This window comes from Bacidia gigantensis (assembly GCF_019456465.1).
Source record: "Bacidia gigantensis strain McMullin 20006 chromosome Unknown contig_134, whole genome shotgun sequence".
NCBI lineage: Eukaryota > Fungi > Ascomycota > Lecanoromycetes > Lecanorales > Ramalinaceae > Bacidia > Bacidia gigantensis.
The window spans coordinates 303,094-329,907 of NW_025408593.1; the positions used below are offsets into that span (position 1 = coordinate 303,094).

At 49.4% G+C, this 26,814-nt stretch overlaps 10 protein-coding genes across 10 annotated transcripts; 6 read left to right on the top strand and 4 right to left on the bottom strand.

Moving 5' to 3' along the window:
• Positions 1-16: 16 nt before the first annotated feature.
• Positions 17-1,318, top strand: KY384_001828 (uncharacterized protein; the record flags this gene model as incomplete). The annotated part of the gene is made up of 1 exon (XM_044810354.1): positions 17-1,318. One exon carries the CDS (start codon positions 17-19, stop codon positions 1,316-1,318), a length of 1,302 nt encoding a protein of 433 aa, XP_044672328.1.
• A 2,074-nt stretch (positions 1,319-3,392) lies between these two features.
• MEF1 (Elongation factor G, mitochondrial) lies at positions 3,393-5,945 on the bottom strand (the record flags this gene model as incomplete). Its single annotated transcript, XM_044810355.1, has 4 exons — positions 3,393-3,447; positions 3,515-5,541; positions 5,592-5,700; positions 5,749-5,945. 4 exons carry the CDS (start codon positions 5,943-5,945, stop codon positions 3,393-3,395), a joined length of 2,388 nt encoding a protein of 795 aa, XP_044672329.1.
• Positions 5,946-6,226: 281 nt separating this feature from the next.
• Positions 6,227-7,722, top strand: KY384_001830 (uncharacterized protein; the record flags this gene model as incomplete). Its single annotated transcript, XM_044810356.1, has 3 exons — positions 6,227-7,258; positions 7,355-7,462; positions 7,513-7,722. The coding sequence occupies 3 exons, from the start codon at positions 6,227-6,229 to the stop codon at positions 7,720-7,722; spliced, it is 1,350 nt and encodes a 449-aa protein (XP_044672330.1).
• Positions 7,723-7,956: 234 nt separating this feature from the next.
• Positions 7,957-9,117, bottom strand: KY384_001831 (uncharacterized protein; the record flags this gene model as incomplete). The annotated part of the gene is made up of 1 exon (XM_044810357.1): positions 7,957-9,117. The coding sequence occupies one exon, from the start codon at positions 9,115-9,117 to the stop codon at positions 7,957-7,959; it is 1,161 nt and encodes a 386-aa protein (XP_044672331.1).
• Positions 9,118-11,529: 2,412 nt separating this feature from the next.
• On the top strand, positions 11,530-13,180 carry KY384_001832 (uncharacterized protein; the record flags this gene model as incomplete). The annotated part of the gene is made up of 3 exons (XM_044810358.1): positions 11,530-11,806; positions 12,125-12,155; positions 12,235-13,180. The coding sequence occupies 3 exons, from the start codon at positions 11,530-11,532 to the stop codon at positions 13,178-13,180; spliced, it is 1,254 nt and encodes a 417-aa protein (XP_044672332.1).
• A 31-nt stretch (positions 13,181-13,211) lies between these two features.
• Positions 13,212-13,838, bottom strand: KY384_001833 (uncharacterized protein; the record flags this gene model as incomplete). The annotated part of the gene is made up of 2 exons (XM_044810359.1): positions 13,212-13,703; positions 13,779-13,838. 2 exons carry the CDS (start codon positions 13,836-13,838, stop codon positions 13,212-13,214), a joined length of 552 nt encoding a protein of 183 aa, XP_044672333.1.
• Positions 13,839-14,245: 407 nt separating this feature from the next.
• On the bottom strand, positions 14,246-17,182 carry KY384_001834 (uncharacterized protein; the record flags this gene model as incomplete). Its single annotated transcript, XM_044810360.1, has 1 exon — positions 14,246-17,182. One exon carries the CDS (start codon positions 17,180-17,182, stop codon positions 14,246-14,248), a length of 2,937 nt encoding a protein of 978 aa, XP_044672334.1.
• Positions 17,183-17,580: 398 nt separating this feature from the next.
• Positions 17,581-20,021, top strand: KY384_001835 (uncharacterized protein; the record flags this gene model as incomplete). Its single annotated transcript, XM_044810361.1, has 2 exons — positions 17,581-17,617; positions 17,665-20,021. 2 exons carry the CDS (start codon positions 17,581-17,583, stop codon positions 20,019-20,021), a joined length of 2,394 nt encoding a protein of 797 aa, XP_044672335.1.
• A 279-nt stretch (positions 20,022-20,300) lies between these two features.
• Positions 20,301-22,321, top strand: NMT1 (glycylpeptide N-tetradecanoyltransferase; the record flags this gene model as incomplete). Its single annotated transcript, XM_044810362.1, has 7 exons — positions 20,301-20,678; positions 20,729-20,801; positions 20,850-20,974; positions 21,027-21,118; positions 21,169-21,949; positions 22,001-22,192; positions 22,310-22,321. The coding sequence occupies 7 exons, from the start codon at positions 20,301-20,303 to the stop codon at positions 22,319-22,321; spliced, it is 1,653 nt and encodes a 550-aa protein (XP_044672336.1).
• An 809-nt stretch (positions 22,322-23,130) lies between these two features.
• KY384_001837 (uncharacterized protein) lies at positions 23,131-26,775 on the top strand (the record flags this gene model as incomplete). The annotated part of the gene is made up of 1 exon (XM_044810363.1): positions 23,131-26,775. One exon carries the CDS (start codon positions 23,131-23,133, stop codon positions 26,773-26,775), a length of 3,645 nt encoding a protein of 1,214 aa, XP_044672337.1.
• Between the last annotated feature and the right edge of the window lie 39 nt (positions 26,776-26,814).

The following is a 26,814-nucleotide window of genomic DNA, read 5'->3' on the forward strand; positions in this document are numbered from 1 at the left end:
TAAATTGACAGCGGCCATGTCTATTACACAGAAGTCATATGGACCCGAAGTCTCTCAAATAAGACCCAAAATAGGAGCTGTTTCTTTGATCATCGACTCCCTCAAGGCAAATTCGTGTAGTAAAACTCCGCCAAAATTGACTCCAGACGAGGTTGAGCAGAGGTTGTTATCTGAGGTGTTTTCATCCGTGCAGGAGAATGGATGTGTGGTTGAGGAGAACGACCCTGAGATCTTGGTTTCCCTCAGCGAGAAACATGGAGACTCATTTTTCAATGGCTGCATACGCCCCGTGGGATTGAAACTCGTTGCGAATATCGAGTTTACCGAGACCCTGATAAAGAAGACCTTTGAGGCTCTGAAGCGCGGTAAATTAGAAATAAAAACGATTCAGACGTTCTACAAGGATATCTGTACTAGGTTTGTGAATCGAACGAAGCAAAAAGTCAACAACAGGAACGGTACCACTGAGTATGAAGCACCTTCGACATGGTATGAACGAATTGACTCTAAACCGATTGGGGGCACTAGGATAGCTCAACTAATCACGGATTTCCTTGCGGCTTGCGAGGAGGTCTCTCTACCGGACAGTCGAGAGCAGCTAGTTGACCTAGTCTTGGACGTGGCACGGCGATCTGGACCGGAATGTTTCGAGACACTGCTCCTACCACTCCTACAACGACTTCTTCCACTTGTAGAAGGAATGGACCAAAGGGTGTACGAGCAACTATTTCGAGAGGTTCTATCTCTATACTTGCGCAGTTATGTGTCACCAAAGCCCGAACGACCTCAGGATTGGAAACGATCGATGGATCAAGCTATTTGCAAACGCCAATGCGAGGATTGCATGACGGTGCAGCGATTCGCTACTGCTTCCAATGAAGAATCGCGTAATTTCGTGATGGCCTACAGCCCACGAAGCCATATCATAGGCCAGCTGAGTAATCATAAAGACCTTGAGGTAACGATTGATCGCACCAAAAGCCCACATCAACTTTTCATTCGCAAGACCGAAGGTCAGTGGCATCACGATGTCAATCTATGGAAAGGCAGATGTAGAGAGGCACGGAAGATGCTCAACAATCTCGACCAGGAGAAGCTGACGGCTATACTTGGAGAAGAGAAGCTGAAGGAGATCGTGGCGATGCTGGAAACGATCAAGAAGGGTGAACAAAATATTCGCATGCCTCTTGGTGATGTAGGACAAGGCAATCAGACGAACAAGAGGAAGCGCCCACCCAGAGATGAGAATGCAGATGATAACTTGCCCATATCGAAGAGGCGTGGAGAGGTCGAGATCGTCGATCTGTGCGAACATTGAAGGCGATATTGCTTCTGGAGATATTTCTGATGCAGGCAATTATCTCACGAAGACTCTTTGAGAATTCAAACTTCGAACTCTGGGGTATAGCGAAAGCTGGCGTTTCGAAAACCAAATGGACTTTGTGACCTCCCAAGGGATATTGCCTGAAAGCTAAGTCATTGAGGAAGGCTGAATTTGAACTTCGCGGTGCTGGTAAATTATTTCAATTCTGGCTTGACTACTTCTCTTTTTCGGCGACTCCACGCCGAGGAGCTAATAATGTATTATGTGCTTCAGTTCTTGTCGTCATAGATATGCTACCTCTTCTCACTCCGTCTCCCTCTGTCTCCCTCTTTAGCACGTGGATGGCAAATCTCCTATCGTGACCAAGGGACACCAAACCCTACCTCCACTGTCTCAATGACTGATCACAACACGTTGCTCGGCATGACAATACCCTCACCCCCTCCCCCAGCGCCCAGCACCGGGCCAACAGCCTGCACATGATCATTATCAATTGGCGACTGCGTCGGCCACACGCCAACAACAATACTTTTCAAATCACCTACATCGCACTCCCAATCAGCCAATTGCAACCCAGAAGACCCAGAGGAGCCAGAGAGAACTCACCATCACTCAACCAACCTCCCCTCGCCCCACTTCCACCATGACACTCCTCCTCCACCAACCCCGCCGTCGCATACAACCTCCTCCAACTACTCAAATCACTACTCGCGAACGTCTGCGCCCCACCGCCATCCTCCGGCAACTCGCCGCCCCGAAAATCCTCCCTCATCACAATCGCCACCGTGCAAGACCCACTCGTAAACTTATACGGCGTATTGAGCCACGGGATCCCACGGAACGGTTTCGTTGTCGCGTTGACGAATTCGCGCTTGGAATCCGCGTCCGTTTGGCCGGCGATGCGCTGTTCGTTGAAGCGCTGGAAGGCCGTTGTGCAGTCTTCGCGGAGGAAGCGAGCGGGTGGCGCGAAGGAGGGGTTGTCGACGGTGGCGCAGTGGGGTTGTTTGGCGTTTGTGGGGGGAAGGTGGAGGGAGGGGTTGTTGGGGATGGTTTGAAAGGCGGGGAGGCTGGTGGTTAGAGAGGTAAGGAGGGTGGTGAGGAGGAGGAGCAGGCGGAGGGTGGGGATGGGGAATGGCATGTTTGCTGCGAGGAGAGTGTAGGTTCAGAGACTATGAGAAATCAACGAGAAGCAATTGTTGAGGTGCGAAAGCTCCAGAGCTTTTGCACAGTGTCCGCACCTCATCCTTTGAGATACTTTCGCATAGTCGGCCGACCTAGAGGTGACTTGCGGCTCTTCGGAACGTTCAAGAGTGAGACAAACTCTCTATTGCACCCTGAAATATACATCGGGGGGGATACGAGACCTGATCTGATGATGATAGCTCGAAAGTTGTTTGAGCTTGAGTAATGACCATGTTTTTTGATACTGCTTCCAGGAAGAGGGCAGCAAAAGTGAACATAACAGCAAACAAGGGAAGGAGATCTTGAAGTATGAGATAGCCTTGCGAAGAAAATTTAGACAAATCTTGAACTATGAGGGTATCATGATTCAATCTGACCTTGAAATGCGACACGCTTCGACTCCCTCGGCTTTCTTGATTTTTCTGGAAGGTGTTTTGAAGATTGTCGAATCGATGAAATGTTCCAGAGCACAGGCGCGTCGATCAATGTCTCGAGCCAGATTTGACAGGAGGCTGCACCTGCGCAAGCGCACGAACTTTTCCTACCATACCATAGTGCGCGAGACACAAGACCGCGCCTATCTGGCAAAGTAGTACTTAGGTTTAGGCCGCCGCTGTGGATGTGCGAGACAATACAACAGGGCATTGGAGTACGAAGCTTCGTCCTGTGTGAGTCTATTGCAACTCGCTGGTAGCGACCGAGGACAGCTCCTAATAAGGTTCTGGTCTCTTTCTCCTAGAGCATCGTGATGGCGTCTACCAAATTGCCTACTTGCTTGCAAATTGCCGAGGCGACATTCCATCTGTACAGCATTGGAGTGGAGTTTGTAAAGTCCATGTTGTAGAGATTCTTTGGTAGAAAATGGATAGGTGAAGACAATCATAGATCATTTCTTGTTCCTGTCAGCCTGAGCCTTCTCATACTTGGCGATCAATTCCTTCCTGTAGGCAAGATGATTAGTAATCAAGCTTTGTATATCTCATGAAAGCATGTTTGTGAAGCACTTACTGCAATTGCATTGGCGCAGGATCATAATGACTGAATTCCATTGAGAACTCGCCCTTGCCCTGAGTCGCCGCTCTTAAGTGGGTGCTAAACCCGAACATGGCGACGAGCGAGCAATCAGCGTAGAGCGTGAAGTCCTCCGGGCCAATGTCGCTTTCATTGATTGTAGCATTTCGCTTGTTGAGTAAGCCGACAATGTTACCTTGGAACTCATTGGGTGCCGTAATAGTTGTCTTCATCAGCGGCTCGAGAACCTGAGCTTTCCCTTGCTTGAATGCCATGCGGAAGGCCTGCTGCGTAGCATTTTTGAATGCCATTTCCGAAGAGTCGGTCATATGTGTCGCACCATCGTTAATGACCATGCTAGCACCAAGTACTTTGTGGCCGATCAATGGGCCTTTCTTACAAGAGGCAAGAAATCCTTTCTCGCAAGCAAAGATGTATTTTTCGTCGATGTGGCCGCCCGTGACTTGTGACTCGAATTTATTTTGCTCGAGATTGCCGATGGGCTCCATCCAGCCCACAACGCGAGCATAGTCACCGGGACCTCCGGACTGTTTCTTGAGGAGGTGGTCGAAGGGTACTTTTTGGGTGAGAGTTTCACGGAAGGCTACTTGGGGCTGGCCTACCTCGCAACCGACTCGATACTCGCGTCGCATACGCTCGACATAGATGTCCAGATGCAACTCACCCATACCACTGATAATAGTTTGCTCGGTTTCCTCGTCATAATGAACGCGGAAAGTAGGGTCCTCGCGTTGGAAACGAGCCATAGCTTTGGAGAAATTGGGTAGATCCTTGTTTTCTTTCGGCTTTATTGAGAGGGAGATGACCGGTTCTGGGACGAACATAGACGTCATTGTGTAGCCAAGATTGCCATCTGTGAATGTGTCGCCTGACGCACATTCAATGCCAAATACGGCACAAACTTCGCCTGCTCCGACCTCGAGGACATCTTCCATGTCATTGGAGTGCATACGAACTATGCGAGGGATCTTGACCTTCTTTGACGTTCGAGCATTGTAGACATTGAGACCTTTACGAAGCGAGCCTTGATATACGCGAATGTAGGTGAGTTGGCCAAAGCTGCTTTCGGCAAGCTTGAATGCAAGACCGACAAAAGGTAGTGAACCATATGGTATGAGCTTCACAGGAGCTTCATTCCGTCTCTGATCCAGGGCCAAATTCTCTACTTCTTGAGGTGCAGGGAGGTAGTCACAGGCGCCGTCGATCATTGGCTGAACCGACTTGTCCGCGAGTGCAGAGCCCATGAACACCGGTGCAAATTTTAACGCAATTGTAGCACGTCTAATGGCCGCCTTGATCTGTTCGATGGATGGAGTCTTTTCGTCTAAGAAGATCTCCGCAATCTCATCGTCGACGTCGGCAAGGGTCTCGATAAGCTGCTTCCGCTTCTCTTCGGCAAGTGGCTTGACTTCTGCTGGAATATCGTCTGTGATCCTGACGGTCTCACCCTTGAGACCCTCGCTGTAGCTCGCCTTCATGTTTATGATGTCCACCACGCCCAGGAACTGATCCTCGACCCCAATTGGTACCTGAACAGCTGCAGCCGGCAACCTCAATTTGTGACTGATCTGCTCCACTGCTTTAAATGGATTGGCACCGGCTCGGTCCATCTTGTTCACGAAGCATATCCTTGGTACGTTGTATCTTTTCATTTGACGATCCACAGTGATCGTCTGCGACTGTACACCAGATACGGCACATAGGATCATAACAGCGCCGTCTAGTACTCGTAGCGCCCGCTCCACCTCTATCGTGAAATCAATATGCCCAGGGGTATCAATTAAATTTATGTGATATTTCTCCTCTTTGCCATTTTGCGTTCTGACCCAGTCGCAATAAGTCGCGGCTGACTGAATTGTAATGCCCTTTTCTCGCTCTAGGTCCATAGAGTCCATCTTTGCACCGACCGAGTCTTTGCCTCTTACTTCATGTATAGAATTTATTCGGCCAGTGTAGTAGAGCACGCGCTCGGTGGCGGTGGTTTTACCACTGTCGATGTGGGCCTGAAGATATCAATTACCAATCCAGATTCCTTTGAAGGACGATATCTCACAGCGATGCCTATATTTCTAACTTGTGATAGTCTCTCTGCTTCTTTGGGCGCAAGATTCTCTATGATTGTCTCTTGAGCAAGCTTCTCGGGCTCCGCAGCTTGCTCTAGACTATTATGCCTCAGTAAAAGGACTTTTTACAGATCTGTAATAACTCACACTGCTGCAGCGGCTCCTGCTTGTGTCCGGCGCTGCTGCCATCGCCGGTCAAGAGGGAATTGCTTGTGGATCACCGGCTGTAAAAATGTGGAGGCGTGTCGAGTCGCTTTCAAGAATGCAGGGACGTGGTTATATATACATAAGTTTTCAGAACAGAGCAGCTGCTTCTGGGCTCTGATGATGCTACGCGCCCGCATCTTTGAGCGAAAGTGGTGCATATAGCGTGCAGAAAGACTCGACGTTCCGTCTAGATTTTCTACAACTTTTTCAGCCCTACGGAATCTCCGCAAAAGCTCCGCAGCATCTCCGCATCAAGATATCAACAGGTACCAACCAAGTAAATATTTCTGGTTGTTTGTACTGCAAGAGTATTGTAATTCTTTGAGAATCGTCATGAAGTCAAGTAACCCATACCAAATACGGTAGTATATAGAGCATTCCCTATGTCTTCCGTCGTTCATATATGAAAAAGACAACCATGCCCCTTTTCACACCTTCAAAAATCTTCCTCTTTGCTCTCCTCCTCCGCCTCACGCTCTTCTTCTACGGCATACTCCAAGACGCCTACTCCCCGCTCCCCTACACAGACATCGACTACTTCGTCTTCACAGACGCCGCGCGCTATGTCCATCGTAACAAATCACCCTACCTGCGGGAAACCTATCGGTATACACCCTTGCTCGCTTGGATTCTGATTCCGACCGCTTGGAAACCGCAATGGTTCTGGTTCTCCTTCGGGAAGTTACTGTTTGCTGGGGCCGATTTGATGGCGGGCTGGTTACTTTTTGAGATTCTGAGGCAGGGACAGGGGGTGAAGCGGGGCGGGGAGAGGATGGAGGTAGGAAGGGCGCTGAAGTTCGCATCTGTGTGGTCGTTGAATCCTATGGTTGCGACGATAAGTACGCGAGGGAGTTCGGAGGGGTTGCTGGGTGTAATGGTGGCTGGCTTGCTGTGGGCAGTGCTGCAGCGGCGGATCTGGCTCGCAGGAGTGCTGTTAGGCTTGAGCGTGCATTTCAAGATCTATCCATTCATCTATGGGTGCTCTATTCTGTGGTATTTGGAGTCACGGACCTTGCCTCAAACTTCGCCATCGCCATCGTCGTCCTCGTCCAAGAAGGCTGCGCAGAATCAGGATATCTTGAGCCAGCTCTTCGCATTTTTCAACAGAGACCGCATCATCTTCGGCATTATATCTGTATCAACGTTCACCATCCTCACGGGCTTCATGTACTACCTTTACGACTTTCCCTTTCTACAACATACTTACCTACACCATCTCACACGCATTGACCATCGACACAATTTCTCGGTGTGGAATACACTGCTTCACCTTTCCTCAATGCAAGGCTCAGCTCGAGCAGGGATTCATTTCGAGAAATTGGCTTTCATTCCACAGTTACTACTAAGCGCGATCTTGATCCCCTTAGCGTTGGCGAAGAAAGATCTTGCAGGCGCGATGCTGTGCCAGACTTGGGCCTTCGTGATGTTTAACAAGGTCGTCACTAGTCAGGTGAGTTCAGAATATTTACTATCTTAACAGTGAAATGGAAAAGACCCGAAAGCAAATAGGAAGCCTGCATCACTACTGTACTAACAAACAATCTAGTATTTCTTGTGGTATCTGGTCCTTTTGCCAATTTATCTACCGTATTCATCGCTGCTGGAACGTCCACCATTGGGTGTAGCCGCTGCGGTACTATGGGTTGGGACCCAAGTGAGTCTTGCCCAGTAAAGTCGTTATTGGGAAAGTCTAAAAATTCCTAGGCTATCTGGCTGCAACAAGCTTACGAACTGGAGTTTCTTGGAAGAAGCACATTCATACCAAATTTGTTCTTTGCAAGCCTAGCATTCTTTGCGGTCAATTGCTGGATATTAGGTATCATGATATCAAACATAGGAAGGATAGACACGGGTAAATCTCGTGCTTCTGAAAGAGATGATAGTACGAGATTAGTGAGTGGTGAGAAGCATTAATTTGATCTTGATTAGTGGAGATGACGGCCTTTTGAGCCACGTCGATCTAAGATAGCCATTAAGAAAATAAGTCTTCATAAGCCTGCCTTGAAGCACCCTTATGTTCATGATGTCCTCCTTCTATCTTTCAGAAACCGAGCAAGATGGGTGAACAGCTGAAATATTACGCTTATGGGGTATCTTCTCGAACCAAACTCCTCGCTTAGCAAACATTCACGCAAGCCAGACCTCAAATTACGCGACCACCCCCAACAGATTTTCTGCAATAGATCGGTAGAAATCAAGATGATGACTCCTTCTGGGGACTCCCTCATGAAAGCCTCCAGACCAAGCATAACCAGTGTCGAACTCAACATCAGGCCGCGATTTGAGAAGCTCGTCATATATCCTGTCACTCCAGAAGCCCCAGCTTTTCTTGCCCTCAAGATGGAACGATGGCTGGATCGGCGGGTCTGGGGCATCAATATCTATGAACCGAATACGGACTTGTCCAACGTCAGGAAAGAATTTTAAAGCCCGAACTGCCTGGAAAACGGCAATCTCGAAGGCTTGAATGAAGCGATAATTATGTACGCCAACCCCATCTTGCGTTTCCTTTGGACCGCGGCAAGTATTCTGGATAAGCATGTCGATGCTTCTTAGTCGGGATTTCTCAGGGTACATGCTTTCTGCTGACTTCATCATTTCAGAGAAAAGTGCACCGCAAAGACGACCGGTATAATTTAGTGTTTTGAGGTATGGAGCTACAGAACCAAGCACTCGGCAGAGATGGTGTTCTGGGTAGACTGTTTTCCATTTGTCAAGCGCGGAGGGATCTCTCGAATAACACCCCTCGAGGGAGATGCTGAGGTGTTTGATCGCCCTTCGCAAGGTATTGGGTCGGAGTGCGTTACACATCGTAGTGTATGCCATTGGCATGAATGAATGGAAGGAACAGTGAAACTCATTCAGATTTGGAACCGCTTTCATGATAACATCCAGCTCAGACGATTGACGAATGATGCTCCATGCCCCTTTGAGGATGAGGACTCTGACAGGAGGAAGCTTTGGCAGGTATGGTCCCAAAAATGTCGGTATTTTGAATCCTCGCTTGGGTGAATGCGAAGCTAGGACCTTTTCAGAATGAGACGGGAAGTATTTGATTTGTGGCGGTCTCTGACAATGTCCGGACTCTATGGTTAGGGCAAAGAGCTCTGGAAACAGTCCTTGCGAAGAGGCAAATATTTCAGAGAGTGACACATTCTTTGACGCTGTCCGGAAGTTGTGCGTTATATTGGCTCGCTGATCCAACATAAGGATGTAGCCTTGAATGGGCCGGTGATTTTCAACTCTTGTGATGTAGGGAGGCAATCTTTGTGTCTGATCGTCTCCAGACTTCTCCCATATGGGGACCATGACTTCTAGATGGCGTACGTGACATTGTAGGTGGGGATGGTTCAAGAAAAAGTCTCCCAATTCCGTGATCGCTGCCTGCGTGCCTTGTACTTTGACTGCCAAAAGTCAGGATGTGCTAACACAGGAGCTATGAAACTTACCATGTCTGAAAAGCCTTTTCTGAATAATGATCCTCCAGGTCACAGATAATATAGCAAGTTCCTGTATGGCCTTACTCCGTGGATGCCGGAGGATATCATTCCAATTTCGATGTCGTTCTGACCCTGCACATGCCCCTGCTGATCCTAATTGTCCGGCAAGACACCCCAGTATAAGCTCTAGGATTTCGGACGGGAGTTTCTCAATTGGCGAGCATGACTGTGTTCTTGGCCTTTCAACCGGAAGGATCGGAAGCTCTTCTGCATGCTCGTAACTCGCAGCATCATCCACCTGTGTGAGAGGCTGTACCCATATATCATCTTCTGCCCGATCTTTCACCTGTGCTCTTGGGGGAGGAGGAAACCTTTGACTTGGATCTCGAATATTCGACTTGGAAAGGGACCTGAGGATGGGACTTGACGAGGGTGGATTGTGCGTACGGTCAGTGAGGTGAAGCGTTTCATTTTGCGATTCAAATTGCCCTCGAATGCCCATGGTCATTCTTTGCAGTACTTCAAGGGCTGTGTTAGAGGTTTTGTCACATGTCCAGGAAACGAACCCAACCCAAGCTTGCGCGTCGTTGCGGGGTCGTGCAAGTCAGAGGGGACGTTAAGACCCTATCGGTTGAGGTACGCAGAAGACAGCATGGACAGTGGAACACCACAAGGAGGAAAAATTCAAAGAAATTCCATTAGATTGCACACTCCCAATGCGTTCACTTATCGTTAATCTTGAGTGGTAATTACGTGGTCTATCGCAGAGATTACATGCAGTAGCGTCTGCGCCTGCTATTTAGAGACCGCCTAGGGTGTGTTGCCGTCTTCACAGCCACAATTCATTTAATTGCCGTTCGTAGCCGTACTATTGACCACTGTTCACCGAACTTCATCTGTTTAATCAATTGGGCATTTAGATGTGATGGCCTGACTGGATTGAAATGAAATCATTTGGGAACGGAAGGACCAATTTGCTGCTAATGATCGTCTGGTCTCATCCTGTCTCATTTGTCTCCTTGGAGCAATAGCCCGCTACTGGCTTGGCAATGACCATAGGATTGACACGAAATACTAGATCAATGAACGGCAAGCAATTAATATTTCATCCCATGCTGGAAGGTGCATTTAGGTGTGTCTTGTACTACAATCCGTAGAACAACAAGAGACTGAAGCCCCAAAACGTGCTCCGGGAAGGCCCTAAACCCGAAGTTTTGGGTGGGGCGCGATCGATCGATTAGCATGACTGTTAGGACCCCGATAAGCTCCTGTCAACCTAGGGATTCTACACCATTACGATGTACCTCGGCCAGAAAAAACTCTTTTTCTTCTATGGATGAGATTAAGTCGATCCCCACATGCTGCAAGCGAATTCTCATACGCCATTAGGTTGGCAACTCATGACCAAGCATCGTTGAACAAGGTCACTCAATCGGGGCGAAGAAGCGCATGAACTCATCCCATTGACTTGATCGATAACCTATCCAAAGAGATTCGGTTGTAGCATTCTGATATTGTTCATCTGTCAGCGACCTTGTCGTCTTTGATCGTGCCGGTCTTGGCCCTACCCTCAGATCATGTATGCGTCATTGATGGCTTTCCCCGAGCAAAACACATCCGTTGCTCTTGGTAGACCAAGTGTTTCACTTCAGGCCTTCTCCAATGGATAGAAAATTCCACGTAAGTATCTGAGTATGAAACTTCATGAAACTTCATATATCTGGCAAGCGGTGGAACGATGGAGATAGAGCGGAAGTACTCCAACACACCTGCCCCCAGACGAACGATGAAAAGCTGACGTGGACCAGAGCCAGGTTCAGATGACAGATTATTAGTATGATCAATGATCAAGCTACATCTACGTCCTGCGTGGGAGAGCAGCAGCGTCCAAGGATCAGGTCTGATGATGAGCTTGCCAGCATCTGGAGGGGGCCTTGTGATCTGACGCAACAGACTTGAAGAGGCTGCATTTTCCGATGATCCACCTTAGTAAGCAAGGCGAGCTAAGGTTGATAGGGGTGTGCGGGCCGCCAAATCTTTCCCGTGCCGCCCTTGATACGCGTTCCTGATCAGGCATCCATTTTGACTTTCCATCATTCACCGACGCATGACAGTCATCACACGACAGACGATGAAAGTCAGCATTCTGAGGAATATTTTTGCACTCTGATTTACTCCATATGATAGTTCTCATGCCTCGTTTCCCCCCTCTATCCTTGTATCCTAAATTGCAACCGAATCTAGGCCTGTCAACCTCCAGGATTCATATACGCGGAACAAAATGTCGCGAGATGTCCCCACCGCCACACCTCTGAAAGACAAAAGAATCCTACTCATCACGATAGTACTCACTCTAGGCAATCTTGCTATTTGTATTCACCGTTCTTCTCGCATTTATCTGTACCAACAATCGCAATGCCTTCAGCACTATCTAGCAGCCGATCCACAGAAGGTCAGTGCCGAGGCAGAGGTAGAGGAGGAAGCTTGCAAGATCAAGGAAGTTCAATCACCTCTCTCAATCATTGAAGGGGTAGATGCGTTCCTCAGTCTACTGCCTGGTGAGTGGTCGCCCTCTACTCGGCTACTGGCCACTGGATCTAAAACTATCTCAGCTCTGCTCGTTCTTGTTACGTATCAGAAGTTGTTACCTATAATGGGTTACCGCCGTTTAATGATGATCAATCTTTTCTTCGTCGGCTGCGGAATATCGCTCTCTATTTTTTTCTGTATGTTGAGCAAACAATCTCAGAAGCCTGTCGATAACCTTTATTAAGACAGCCTTCACCAGCCCTGGACAATTTACGGAATATTACTGACCTTTATTTGTGATCTTCTTGGTGGCGGAGACCTAGTCCGGATCACCATGTCTATCACAGTCATTGCAGCAATTCTACCGCCCGATCAACTGTAAGTTCATTGTGCTACGACGTCACCACCATGTAATATGACTGACCAGCCTTAGGACTGACGCTAACAACTATATCAGCTCCTTGTATGTTCTCGCCAGCGTCACAGGCTCGGCAGTTGGAGCATTACTGCTATCGCACCACGTCTACATACTGAACTTGCTCGGCATCCTGTGCGCCATCTTGGCCATAGTTTTTGCGGTTCTATTGCCAGAATCTCTTGGACGAGAAACCTTCTCAGATAAATCCACAGATACTTCCACTACCGACATCGCCCTGAGCGACAGGCCGGGATCGAGAAGGTCGTCTTCTGCCCTATTAGACAAACCACAAGGACTGGAGAGCATTCCTCGCATCCTCCTAACTTCCTGGAAGTCGTCCTTGTATTCGGTACTCACCCTATTCCGGGTAGCTGACCCCACTTTCACCGTCATCCTCCTCTTTTTCGTTCAAGGTATCGCCGGACGGGTCGAGGTAATCGGCGCTCAATACATCTCCCTAACTCTGAACTGGACGCTGGCCACTGTCAACTCCCTGCTGACCATTAAAGCCCTCGTCTCTGCTCTCGTCTTGCTCGCTCTCCCGACAATTCGCAAAGTCTATTTAGAACCACGCATGGAACCCCAACAAATTGACTTATTCATCATAAAGGCTTCTCTCATCCCAAATGCCATAGGCATGATCGGTCTTGGCTTTTCTCTGCCAACGACATTATTCATCACGTTCCTCATGGTCTATACTAGCGGCGTTGGACTCTATGCTTCGTTGACCACTTTTGGCAAAATGACATTGCCAGCAGGGGAAGCCCCTTCGGATTTCTTTGTTAAGAGTGGGCTTGTGCAAGTGATGGCTGGTTTGGTCAGCTCCCCCACCTGGTCTTTCATCTTCAGCCTGTGCTTGAAGAATGACTGGTTGCCCCTCGGCCTCTCCTTCTGGATCAGTGCTGGCTTGTTCGTGGTGGCAATCGCTCTTACAAGAAGACTTAGCACATGGTCAAAATACGTTGCTCTACCTCAGGGCAGCTAGTACATGCAGAATTCCTCATATCATTTGTACATCAAGATCTACCCTGCAGCTCGCCGTCACCTTTCTCCGGCCTCGCAGGAAACCACTCCTCCGGCTCCGGATACTCATACCCCTCCCTAAACCACAGCGTCTCAAAACACGTCCCAGCCTCCTCACTCTCAAAGAACGCAAATCTATTCTCTCCCCTAAAATTCCCGCCCTGCGCCATCGACAACCCGCGTTCCTCGAACCCATTGATCCTGTCTTCCCACGGAATATCGTTGCAATCATACGCAACATGATGGATACCTTCACCTCTCTCCTCCAGGAACTCCGAAAAGATGTTCGCGCCGGAAACGGGCTCGATGACCTCGTACACCATGCCTCCGGGCAGGTCGGCGAAGCAGAGGACCATGGTGAAGGCGCTGGATTTGCCGCGGAAGGTTTGCTCGGAGGTGTTGGTGGGCAAGCAGGTGTAGATGCGCCAGGGGCCGATTCCGAGATTTGTGAGAGCGGCGAGCGTTCGTCTATGGTTGCGCGAGACCTGGTAGACATGTTCGTCAGTAAGGAATTGTGTTCGTGTAGTTGGTGTTTAGTGAAAGATCAGGAAGGTGCTTACGATGCAGATCTCTATTGGTTTCCCAAGGAACGACTTGAGACTTTGCGAGGAAGTTGCCATGGTTTCGACTGGCTCAGGTGCCCTCAATTGGTAAGACGTTGGGAGAAAGCGGATTGTTATGAGTGCTTTGGATCTTCCAATTTCTAAGCAATGACGCCCGTGGCTCATCTCATGACGGCCGACGGGCGTCATTCGATTTCCAAGACTCGATTAGCTACCGTCATCCGTTCTTCAGGATCGACAAAGAGTCTTCGCCCTTTGACACTAATTATACTAGCATTCGAACACGTTAGATGCCTTCAGCTTCCTCACCAATAGAATCTCGAGCGGTGCCAAGATTATTGGCTCCTCCTGAGCCGATCGGTGTAATTCGCAGTCGTCCACACCTCCAAGCCAATCATAGCTTCAGCCAGGTTCATATGCTGGTCAAGAGTGTTGCAATGCAATCATCGAAACACCGAACCTCCTCATCGCTGTACCCTCGGCACCGAAAACCCAGGCTTGCCTCCCGCGTTCCAGCCAGCCAAGCTTCGCCTCATTCCGAGTGTCTTCCGTGGCATCTTCGTTTCCTTGAGCGTTTCCGTCATCTGAGATTCAGGTACTTCATTTTCTTTGCACACCAATGCCGTGTCTTGGATGTCATTCGACCTTGCATGCTTACAGGTATGTTCTACAGGTGGCGAGCTGGACAGGAAGACGTAGCCATTAGAGGAGTTCGTATTTTCGTCGATCACCCTCAGCGGTCGAGTGCTAGTGGCTTGAGAGGGTATATGGTAAGAGGAGAGAGGCTTTGGTAGCTGTGGAAGTGCATTGCTTTCAGACAACCTTTGCAACGAGGTCTCGTGTTGCAGATTGGCAGGTCGCGACGTTTCTTCGTGCGGTCGCTTGATACCCCAAAGACTAAGGAGGCTTCCTTGGTCGGTGACCACCTTTTCGGTCTTCAATTTCTTAGGTTGCTCGATGTTTACAGCTTCTTTGGTCTTCTCAAACGCGGTAATCTCGTTCATGCTTTGCATTTGCGCACTAGCTGTTGTGAAGCCAACGCTATTGTACGAAAAGTTAGAGGACAACTGCATCGTTGTTGCAGAGCCGACGCTCGCAGTCTGAGGTGTATCAGATGATATAGGTACAGCATCGTGATCGACCTTCCTTCGTTTAGGCTGCCGTTTCATCGCTCCCTCGGCGCCCTCGTTGTCAAATTTGCTCCATCGAGATTGAATCATCTCAATACTTTTACTACCATCAAGCGGCCATTTGTTGTCTTCATAGTCGACTAAATCTTTACACGATTCTGCAACAGCAGTCTGAGACGGGCAGTCCCTTCCAAGAATCCGTGCGACATCACTGACCTCCACGCTGCCTAATGCTGGACCTTGGGAACTCAGCAGGTGCTGAACTTTACTCCCAGACAGAAATGGCGACAATGTCGCCGCCTCGCGTTGAGAATTCTTGGTTGGGCAGCTGAGGTAGAGCAACGCTTGCGCTCGGGTCATTGCGACGTACAGCAACCTCCTTTCTTCGTCGTTGTCTTCAGCCCTCGAGTGTGGAATGCAACCGTCGTATGCTGAGGGTACGAATACGATAGGCCATTCCAGGCCCTTCGCAGCGTGAATGGTTGAAATTGTGACTTGATGCTGAGGTGACGTTCCATCCTCTGCTCCTTCTTCTCGTTGCAATTCTGTGGCCAGGGCTACATTTGCTAGAAATTTGGAAAGCGTCTCTTCAGATGTGTTGTTTGATTGTTGCTCTAAGCCGTTAATCTGCGGTAGCATATCTTCATCTAATAGCTCGGAGTCCTTCTCGTTTCCTGAGCGCCGAATAAGCTGATAATCGGCTGCTTGAGCGACAAGCTCCTCCACATTTGTCCACCGAGCTTCATGATCCTCGGCGTAAGTCTTCTTCAACCACGCCTGCAAGTCCAATCTCTTGATGATCTGCCGCAGTAATTGCTCAGGTGAACAAGTTTTGCTCGAATCGGTCATCTGGTTTTTACGGCTTCTAATTAGTCCTACAAAGTTGCCAATGCCGCTTTCTGCTGCGTGCGTGATCTTTGTCTGAGGCTTCGACCCGTTGACAATATTGAGGAGCAATTCCCATAACGACGACCGATTCAGCTCTGCTTCCTCAAGCAAACCCTTGACCGTCGCATCACCAATCCTGCGCGCAGGCACATTAATGCAGCGCACAATGGCGTCGTTGTTAGTAGGCTGACTAACGACTCTTAAGTAGTCGAGTAGAAGCTTGATCTCGACACGATCATAGAACCTATGACCACCGACCATACGATAGGGAATTCCAGCCTTGCCCAAAGCTGTTTCGATCATTCGGGATAACGATGCTGAGCGCAGCAATATAGCATAATCGGAGTAGGTAAACATGTTTCCGGCCAGTGCTCTAGTTCTTTGCAATTCATTGACGAGCCAAGCAGCTTCAACCCCAGCTGAAGGAAGGCGACGAAGGACAGGGGCTGTACCCGGACAGTGCGTCGGCAGCATACACACCTGTGGGCGCGACTCATCCTGTTCAATGACTTCACCTGCCGCCAACAAGATAGCTGCAGCTGATCTGTAATTCTCCTGCAAGTGTATGATTAATGTATCTGGATACTCCTTCTGCATGCGTTTCAGATTCTTTACCTCCGCGCTTCGCCATCCGTAGATGCTCTGGTCCATATCGCCTACGGTGGTGATTCGCTTGTGTTGGTGAGCAAAAAGGGTCATCAATTCAAATTGCGTGACGTTAGTGTCTTGGAACTCATCTATGAGGACTGCCTCTACGTTTGAGACGCAAGACGGATGCTTTTGGAGCAGATCCACGCATCGTAGCAATAAATCATCATAGTCAAGCAGGTTCGAGGCAGACAATTGCCTTTCATATTCCTCGAAGACAGTGATGAAATCATATTGCTCTGTGTTCTGCTTCTTCCCAAGATCTTGTGCCAGATCCCCCCAGTGCAAGCCTTTTGATTTTGTGTGCGAAATCCTCGCCCGTGCCTTCTGTGGGTCGACATTCAATCTGCAGCGCTTCACAATTCTCTTGATAATACTGATCGAATCCGACGAGTCTGCGATGCCAAATCCTTTGCGTATGCCGATCAAATGGCCATACGATACCAAGTACCGTCTGCAGATTGAATGAAATGTTCCTAGTATAAGTTTTGATTCAACTCCATTACCTAGAAGCTTTGCGATGCGCTCCCGCATCTCTCGAGAGCTTTTAATTGTGAAGGTGAGACAGATAATATTCCATGGTCTATAGCCATGATGTTCCAGAAGGTATGCGACCTTGGAAGTAAGAGTCTTTGTCTTTCCAGACCCAGGTGGCGCAAGTACTTGGAGAATGTCTGATTCGGACGTGACGGCCGCTCTCTGGGCAACATTCAAGTCGTCCAAGATATGGTGCATTGTCGGGAGCTATACGATTGGTGGATCCATCTGCAGTGCCTATAAGCTGCAAAGGTCATTATGCTGCTGTTGTGCTGGCGCCTCGAAGCATTGTAATGGCTGTGCGGAGCGCGTTGTTGAATTGACGCGAAAAAAGAACTGCGGCACGTGCCGGCTACGCCGGGCTGTTATAGGGAGATGCGCCCTGAAGCCGTGACTCTACGTCTGTCCTCCAGTCTGATCGACCCTCGAGGTACCAATTTCCTTCTACCAATGATCGGAATTGCTTCTTATGCCCATATCGCTGTCAAAAGATGGCTTTAATTTGGGTCACTAAGGATTGTCTTGCTACTACGGTTGCTGGGTGGTCTTCCGGTCTCCTGTGAGCCCCGCCGTGTGCTCTTGGGGCAGAATAGACCATGTGGACGCTTGAGTGTGAAGGAGATGCTTTAGCACGTGAGAAACCTAGCCTTTCTGTCACGCGTTGCCTAAAAATGTGATAGGCAAGAAAATATGGCTCAGGCCTGGCAGGGTGTATCTGTTTGGACGAACAAAACCAGAACGGCGCCAACAATTTCAAATTATTCATAGGTCGATCTCCAGACAGCATCTGACACTCTCCGTGTCAACCGTTGAGCGCGGCGAGAGTAAGAATGTACACAGCAAATCAAGTGTCGTTCTGAAAGACGAGGGATCCAAATTCGGTACTGAAGTAGATGGAGCCAGGGTCATCCAAGACTCAAAAACACTGAAAGGATCTGAACATGTTTTCAGGCTCGGAAACTCGCTGGAAATCTTCAAATTGAAATGGCATCCCGTAGTCTTCACATTCTCACTGTCTGCTAAAGAGACCAAGCACAGCAAGGATCCACTTGCAGCATACCGAGCACGCCTCGAGCACCTCGATATCAAGGTTACAGAACCCTTCGTCCCTGGAGTGACTACGCATGTCATAGCTGGCAAGAGAAATACTGCAAAAGGTTTATCGGCTCTTATCAAGGCCAATTACATCGTTTCAGAGCTATTTGTGCAAGCCGTTGAAGAAGTGTCCGCTCCGTCTGACATGAACAGCGAAGAAGGCCTTTCAAAGTTGGAAGAGGACTTTGATGCAAATTGGCCGGATGCACTTCAGTATCTACCCGATAAGAGTAGAGAGCCGTCTGAGCGCCCCGCAAAAGACTTCCAACCTCAACCCGAACGCGAGAAGGTCTTTGAGGGTTATACCTTCGTCTTCTGCGACCAGACCCAGTTCGATACTCTACAACTCCCCATAACGAACGGCGCTGGGAAAGCATTACTCTGCAGCGTAGAACCTGGCATAACGACTTGTCAAGACATCGTTAGATATGTGAAAACCGCTGCGGGTGAAAAGGGACTAGGAGAGTTTGAGGATGGGAGTGAGGGCAAAGGTGTCGTTGTGGTCAAGTTCAGGGCCAAGGGTCAGTATGTAGACTGGGCAAAAAGACTTGACATTGAGGTGGCTCAAGCTTTGGATCACCGCTTGATCGAACAATCGGAGTTCTTGAATGCCATTCTCGCGAATGATGCCTCCATGCTCCGTAAACCTCTGCTACCAAGTGAAGGAACCCCTCCACCCAATGGTATCACTGAGCCACCGAGGACAACTTCAAAGGCAGCCAAGCAAAATTCAACGAAGCCTATGGAAGCGCCACCAAAGGCGCGAAAGCGCGAAGCAATCGTAAGCCGCTTCCGCGGATATGGCGACAATGATAGCGATGAGGAATTTTCCATCGGCGTAACATCAGGTACTCTACCTTCTCACTCACAAGCTAATGCTGAGGCGAGCGAGGTGCGGACACAACTTAATCACATTGGTTCTTTTTCCGACTCAGAAGATGCAGATCGAGGCTCAACAGCCAACGATAACAAAGCTAGCAACAGCACAGTATCTCGAAAGCGACCAGCTCCGGATTCTCCCGCCGAAGCGGAGGAAGATATGGTAGACCAGCTGTTACCAGCCGCTACGGCAATGAAGCGTCGAAGGATCGAAGCAGAGCGTAACGGGACCTCACCCGGTCTCTCATTCGATGTGACCCCGCCTACTGAACAGCCGAAAAGGAAGCGACCTGCCAAGGAGGTCAATATCAAAGAAGCGGTCCGTGAGAGGAGGAAGGCGGAAGAAGAAGCTGCCAAACGCGATGAAGAGAGCCTTCGGGATATCTTAGACGGTATGACTGTCGAGCAGATGAAGAACCTTGCCGTGGTGGAGGAGATGGAATTGCCTCAACGCCAGGCTCGCGCGCAAGCTACTTCTACCAGTCAAAACCCAAGATGGAAGGACGAATGGAATGGGCGTAAGAATTTCAAGAAATTTCGACGCCAAGGCGAAGGCTCCCAACCTCAACGGGGACCACGAGTGATGGTTACGCTTGAAGAAGTCAAGAAGAAAGACTATGGTATTGGGGAGGATTATTGGCTTGACAAAGAGAGCGAAGGTGCGAAGCGACGACGTAAAGAGAAGGAGCGGAAAACGCAGTCTCAATCGCATACGCAGCAAAGGAATTCTCAGTCTGCTCCAAGCCATGCAGCAGAAGTCCCGTCTGAGTTGGTGATGGATAGCCTAGCAAATGCTTCCGAAACAGTCGACCTTGATGCGCCTAGAACAACACGGCGTCAAGAGCAAACGCAGCAGCACAGCGAGAGTACTAGTACGGGCAGAATTAGCACAGGCAAATCCTCACAACCCTTGATGGAGAAGAAAGGTGCTCGAAACCAGATGCCAGCTTTACCAAATGGGGCGAGAAAACGAAAGAAATTCGCAGCTGCCAGAGACTCAGACAATGACAGTGAGAATGAAGACGATGAATTGCAATTTCGTTCAGCAAAGAGAATCAAATGATGTAATGGTGAAGCGCAAGGTGTTCGGATTTGCTAAAGGAGCGCTGTCGCCTGGCCTGTTGCGGATACCCAGTGTAGATTATATACTTTATACTTTATGTACCACCAATTCAATGTTTCTTGTTTTTCCCCATTTCTTCTCAACTCTAGCAACTGATATCGACAAGTCACAAGAGAGCTCAAAACTTCCGGAGATCTTATAGTAGTCTCGTTCCAAGCGTGCCCAAAAAGAATTAGTGTTGGAGGAACTAGCTTGTTTCCTGCATCACACCCCGCCAACATGTCCGAACAATCTAAGCTACCAGATCCAGCGGTGAATACAGAAGTACTCGAGGAAACAACCCAATCAGAAGATATCAACAACGATGAAGAGCAACCTGAACAGGCTGGCGAGAGCGCGGAGGATGCAGCTGACGGCGCCAAAGCCAAAAAGAAGCAGTCGAAGAAGGCGAGGTTAAAGAAGGCCTTGACGAAGCAAGATGAGAGTAAAGATGCATCAGGCAGCTCCTTCAATCCTTCGACTAAGCTCACGACTGAAATGGTTGAGCAATTGCTGGAAATGAACCCCTCGTTGAAGGCGGAAGTTGCGGGCATGCCGAAGGAGAAGGCAGCAGACAAGCTGAAAAATCTGGATGTGGCATCACTGCTCACTGGACTGGTACGCAACTATTAAACGAGGTCATGGTCGCAAGACTGATACAAGCGTAGTCCGTGAGTGGCAAGAATCAGAAAGACATGGCGTCGTACAAGTTTTGGCAGACACAACCAGTGCCCCGGTTTGGTCAGTGTCAACGTTGGAAGTGATAGCAATGGGCTGAGTCTGGACTAGATGAGACGGCACAAAGCGACGAGGGTCCAATAAAAAGGATTGATCCAGACAAGGTTCCCAAAGATCCAGCGCCTATGCTCGAAGGGTTCGAGTGGGTCACAATGGACCTGTTGGATGAGAAGCAAGTACGCCGGTGATCTCGAAATCGAGAGGAACCAGAGCATTGACAGTTTCCAGAATGAAGAGGTCTATCAGCTTCTTACGGGACATTACGTAGAGGATGATGACGCCCAATTCCGGTTCAATTATTCGACATCTTTCTTCAATTGGTGAATGCAAACACAGCTCTCTACATGAGGCTCTGCTAATCAGGGCAAAGGGCACTTAAATCGCCAGGCTGGCGAAAGGAGTGGCATGTAGGTGTCAGAGCCACTAAGTCGCAAAAGCTGGTGGCTTTCATTTCAGGAGTTCCAATGCAGCTCCGCGTCCGCAAGAACGTCCTCAACACCATAGAAATCAATTTTCTTTGTGTACATAAGAAGCTCCGCTCAAAGCGACTTGCCCCAGTCTTGATACAGGAGATCACTCGAAGATGTTATGTTCTTGGTATCTTTCAGGCCATTTACACCGCGGGCGTCGTACTACCGAAACCTGTCAGCTCATGTCGATATTACCATCGAAGCTTGGACTGGCTCAAACTCAACGAGGTTGGCTTTTCAGGGCTTCCGACGGGATCCACGAAAGCACGACAGATTACACGCTATCATCTTCCAAGCGCGACGTCAACCCCAGGACTACGCGGCATGCAAGCGAAAGACGTCTCGGGCGTCAGGGATCTACTCCAACGATACCTCAGCCGTTTTGAAATGGCACCCAATTTCGACGAGGACGAGATCTCGCATTGGATGCTTCATGATGGGAAATCGGCGGAGCAAGTGGTATGGTCGTTCGTGGTCGACGACCCGAAAACGAAGAAGATCACGGACTTCGTTTCGTTTTACATTTTGGAGTCTCAAGTAATCAATAACACCAAACACGACACTGTTCGGGCCGCATATTTGTACTATTATGCAACGGAAACAGCATTCGAGAAAGAAGAACAAGGCTTGAAAGAACGGCTGAACCTGCTAATGAATGATGCACTCGTATTAGCTAAGAAGGTAAGTCTAGTCTTATGGACGAGCAGTGTGGAGTTGACTCGGCGATCGCAGTTCAACTTTGACGTATTCAACGCACTGACATTACTGGACAATCCGTTGTTCCTCGAACAACAAAAGTTCGGCGCAGGTGACGGGCAATTACATTATTATCTCTTCAACTACCGGACACCTCCAATTGCCAGCGGCGTAAATGCTGGCAACGCTGCAGATCCATCAAAACGAGGTGGTGTTGGCGTAGTCATGGTAAATTATGGTCCCCTCAAGATAATTCATTGGCTCATGATTTTAGCTATGACTACGACAAGTCTTTCTCATCGACCATTCATACAGCCATCATGCACCACATCTTAGCAATTTTAGGCTTACATGTAGATACCCATGCCATGCCATGCCTCATGCAATTGAGTCGGCCTGTCCACTCATTCCAATCTCATAGCTCCTTTTCTACGGGGCCCGTTCCCTCCTCCTTCACACCGTCAATCCCGACTAATTCCGTCTCGAAAATCAAGGTGGACCCCGCTGGTATCGGCCCCATCGCTCGATCTCCGTACCCCAGCTCCGGCGGGATCGTCAACTTCCTCTTATCCCCTATGCACATGCCTAGCAGTCCTTGATCCCATCCTTTAATCACTTGCCCCGTCCCCACGGTGAAGCTCAGTGGTTGCCCGCGGTCATAGGAGGCGTCGAATTTGCTGCCATCGGAGGCGAGAGTGCCGCGATAGTGGACATCGATTTTGTCACCCGAGACTGTCTTCCGCTCGCAAGTGTGCGTCAGAGTGTATTCGGTTTCAGTCTCTGCGGAGATGGTGAGAGGGATGAGAGGGAGGAGTAAGGAGAGAAGGGCGGGTAGACGCATGGTGCTAATCAGGTCGAGGGGTGAAGGTTGCGATGGAATAAGAGGAGAGGCTGGTTGAGAAGGACAGATGAGACCAATTCTACAGATTCGCGACACCAGGCGATACTCAAAGGGGTTTGAAGGCTAGCCCAAAGAGATGGTGCGCAATATTCAGCATGTGGCGGGCATTTTTGGGTACGCGAAAAGCTCAAGTTCGCGTCCTCCAGCGCGTCACGCTCCCCAACGTCAATTGGGCTCTGAATTCAGTCGGAGTGAATGACTTTCGTTCCGAGTGAAGCATTGCTTGTTCTCGTGCATTGAGCTACGTTGCCTTCTTCAATTCGTAATGGCGGGAACTCCTTCAGCAGCAGGGCAATCTTCTCATCCTCCCTCCCTCAAAAAGTCTAGTTCGAGCAAACAAACGTCTATCGCCGGCTTTTTCCAGAAGAAACCTGCAACAGCAGGTCCCAATGATCTCCGAGTTGAAAATGCTCTGTCTCTGCCAGTCAGAAGCAGTCCTAAAAAGAAAGTGAAGCGGGCAACCTTAGGTTCCGACCAAAGCATTACACCTGCCCCAAGCAGTGATCAGCCCGAGCCTGTAGAGGATGAGACAAAGCCCAGTGATGTTTTTCAAGAGCAAGGTAGCGCTAGCTTACCATCTCCAGTCACGCCAGCTGGTGTGGCCGGTACTCGTTCCAAATCGATGGCTCGTAAGCCTCCAAATGGTTTCTACAGCCCGTCACGTAAGGCAAAAAAGGTGATCTCCTACGCTGAATCTGGCGATGAAGACGAGGACGACATACTCAATTCAAATGCTTCGCGGCGACCTTCCAAGCGCAGAAAGACAAGTATTGACAGTGAAGATGACAACGACGAATTTGGTGTCCAACCAGACGAAAAGGAGGACGTGGATTCAGAGGAAGACTTCGTCGTTCCTGATGAATCAGATGACGAAGCAACGTCGAAGAAGCGCAAAAGGTCCAAACCCAAGGTTAAGAAAGGGACCTCGAAATCAAGATCCCTATCGCCACCATCTTTGCCTCGTGACCCGAGCCTTGAACTTCCTGAAGTCTCAACTGCTCAAACATGGAGATTCGATCCGGATGGCATTCCTTCGGAGACCATGATTAAGCACGAGGCACCGAACAGGAAACCAGTAACCGATGTAAACGGTAAGAAGATGAAGCCAAAAGCGCATGCGTCACAGCCTGAAGAGCGATACGAATGGCTTGGAAACATGCACGATGCAGACCGAAACCCTCCTGGACATCCAGATCATGACCCAAGAACCATCTATATACCGCCAAAAGCGTGGGCTCAGTTTTCCCCATTCGAGGCGCAGTACTGGAAAATCAAAGCCAAATTCATGGATACGATCGTCTTCTTCAAGAAGGGTAAATTTTATGAATTGTATGAACAGGACGCGACAATCGGCCACCAGCTATTCGATCTGAAGCTGACTGATCGTGTCAACATGCGAATGGTCGGAGTCCCCGAAATGAGTCTTCCGCATTGGGCAAATCAATTTGTAGCTGCGGGCTACAAGATTGCCCGAGTTGACCAGCAAGAATCTGCTCTTAGTAAGGAGATGCGTGAGAGAGATGGCCAAGGCCAGGGCAGTAAGACGAAGGTCATTGAACGTAAGCTTGCGTGTGTCCTCACTGGTGGAACTCTTGTAGACGGGGCGATGTTGCAGGACGATATGTCAACATTCTGCGTTTCGATTAAAGAAGAAGAGCGCGACGGTCTGCCATCGTTTGGCATCTCTTATGTAGATGCCGCGACTGGCCAGTTCAATGTCACCGAATTCGCCGATGACACAGACTTTACAAAATTTGAGACGTTCATAGCCCAGGTGCGTCCACAGGAGATCATCCTTGAAAAGGGATTTGTCACCCCTGCCGCCAACAGGATTATCAAGAACAACACAAGTCCGACAACAATTCGTAACGAGCTTAAACCTGGCAAAGAGTTCTGGACTGCAGATACTACTTGGCGTGAGTTGGACGCTGGCAAATATTTCGTCTCTGAGGAAGGAGACGATCAAGGGGCATGGCCGAAAGTACTCAAAGACGTCCGAGAGAGAGACCTCCTCATGTCTTCCTTTGGAGCGCTGATACAGTATCTACGCACTTTACAGATCGAGCGAGAGCTACTCACGCTTGGAAATATCAATTGGTACGATCCCATCCGCAAAGCGAACAGCTTGGTATTAGACGGCAAGACTTTGATCAACCTCGAAATATTTGCGAACAATTTCGACGGTGGGTCAGACGGTACGCTTTTTGCCCTTCTGAACCGATGCATCACACCATTCGGTAAACGACTGTTCAAGCAATGGGTCTGCCATCCCCTGATGGATGCTGTGAAGATCAATGCACGATTAGATGCCGTGGACGCTATGAACGCGGATACTACTGTCAAAGATCGATTCACGTCTGAGCTCTCGAAACTCCCCGACCTTGAGAGGATGATCTCCCGTATCCATGCCAGAAGCTGCAAGCCTCAAGACTTCGTCAAAGTGCTCAACGGGTTTGAACAGATTGACTACACTATGGGCATTGTCCGTGACGCCGGATCGGGTGAAGGCATTATCGGACAGCTTATAGCCGCTATGCCCAACATGAAAAGCATCCTGCTCGATTGGAAGGACCTTTTTGATCACGATAAAGCAAAGGAACATGGTCTACTGATTCCTGAACGTGGCGTCGAGGAAGACTTCGATGAAAGTCAAGACCGAATAGATGAGATCAAGAAACGCCTAGAAAATCATCTCAAGAAGGTACGAAAGGACCTTGGTTCAACCTCCATCGTCTTCAGAGACAACGGGAAGGAAATTTACCAGCTTGAAGTGCCTGTGAAGGTCAAAGGCGTACCCAAAGGCTGGGATCAGATGTCAGCAACCCAACAAGTGAAACGATACTACAACAACGAACTTCGAGCTTTAGTCCGGTCACTTCAAGAAGCGCAGGAAACACATGCTAAGATTGTCAAAGAAGTGACGGGACGCTTCTTCGCTCGTTTCGACGAACATTACACAACATGGCTTGCGGCTGTCAACACAATAGCCCATCTCGACTGCCTCATCTCCCTCGCCAAAGCCTCTTGCGTATTGGGTGAGCCAAGTTGCCGTCCGACTTTCCTCGCTGCTCCTGAAGGCTCGAGGAGTACAATCTCCTTCTCCGACCTGCGCCACCCGTGCATGCTCGGCACAGTCACAGACTTCATCCCGAACGACGTCTCCCTGGGCGGGTCAGACCCCAACATCAGTCTCCTCACCGGTGCCAACGCAGCAGGTAAATCTACCATCCTCCGCATGACCTGTGTCGCCGTTATCATGGCCCAATTAGGCTGCTATGTTCCTGCCACCGCCGCCTCTCTCACTCCTGTCGACCGCATTATGTCCCGCCTTGGCGCCAACGATAATATCTTCGCCGCCCAATCCACATTCTTCGTAGAACTTACGGAGACGAAGAAAATCCTTTCTGAAGCCTCGCCACGCAGTCTCGTCATCCTCGACGAATTGGGCCGCGGCACCTCCTCCTACGACGGCGTCGCCGTCGCGGAAGCTGTGCTTCACCACATCGCGACGCATATCGGCTGTGTCGGCTTCTTCGCCACACATTACCACTCCCTCGCCACGGAGTTTGCGCGACATCCAGAGGTCAAGAACAAGCGGATGAGAATCCATGTCGACGAGGCGGAGAAGAGGGTGACGTTTTTGTATAAACTTGAGGACGGGGTCGCGGAGGGGAGTTTTGGGATGCATTGTGCAAGTATGTGTGGAATTCCGGGCTCCGTGGTGGAGAGGGCGGAAGTGGCGGCGAGGGAGTGGGAGCATACGAGTAAATTACAGGAACGCATGGGGGAGAGGAAGCAGGGTTGGGTGCCGTTGGGGTGGGGGAGTGATGTTGCTTGGATGTTGAGAGAGAAAGCAGAGGTTGGAGCGACGGGATTGGATGTGTTGAGGAAGGCTATTGAGGGTTTATGAGTGGTCTAAAGATTTGAGGAAGAAGAGGATATGGGTCTT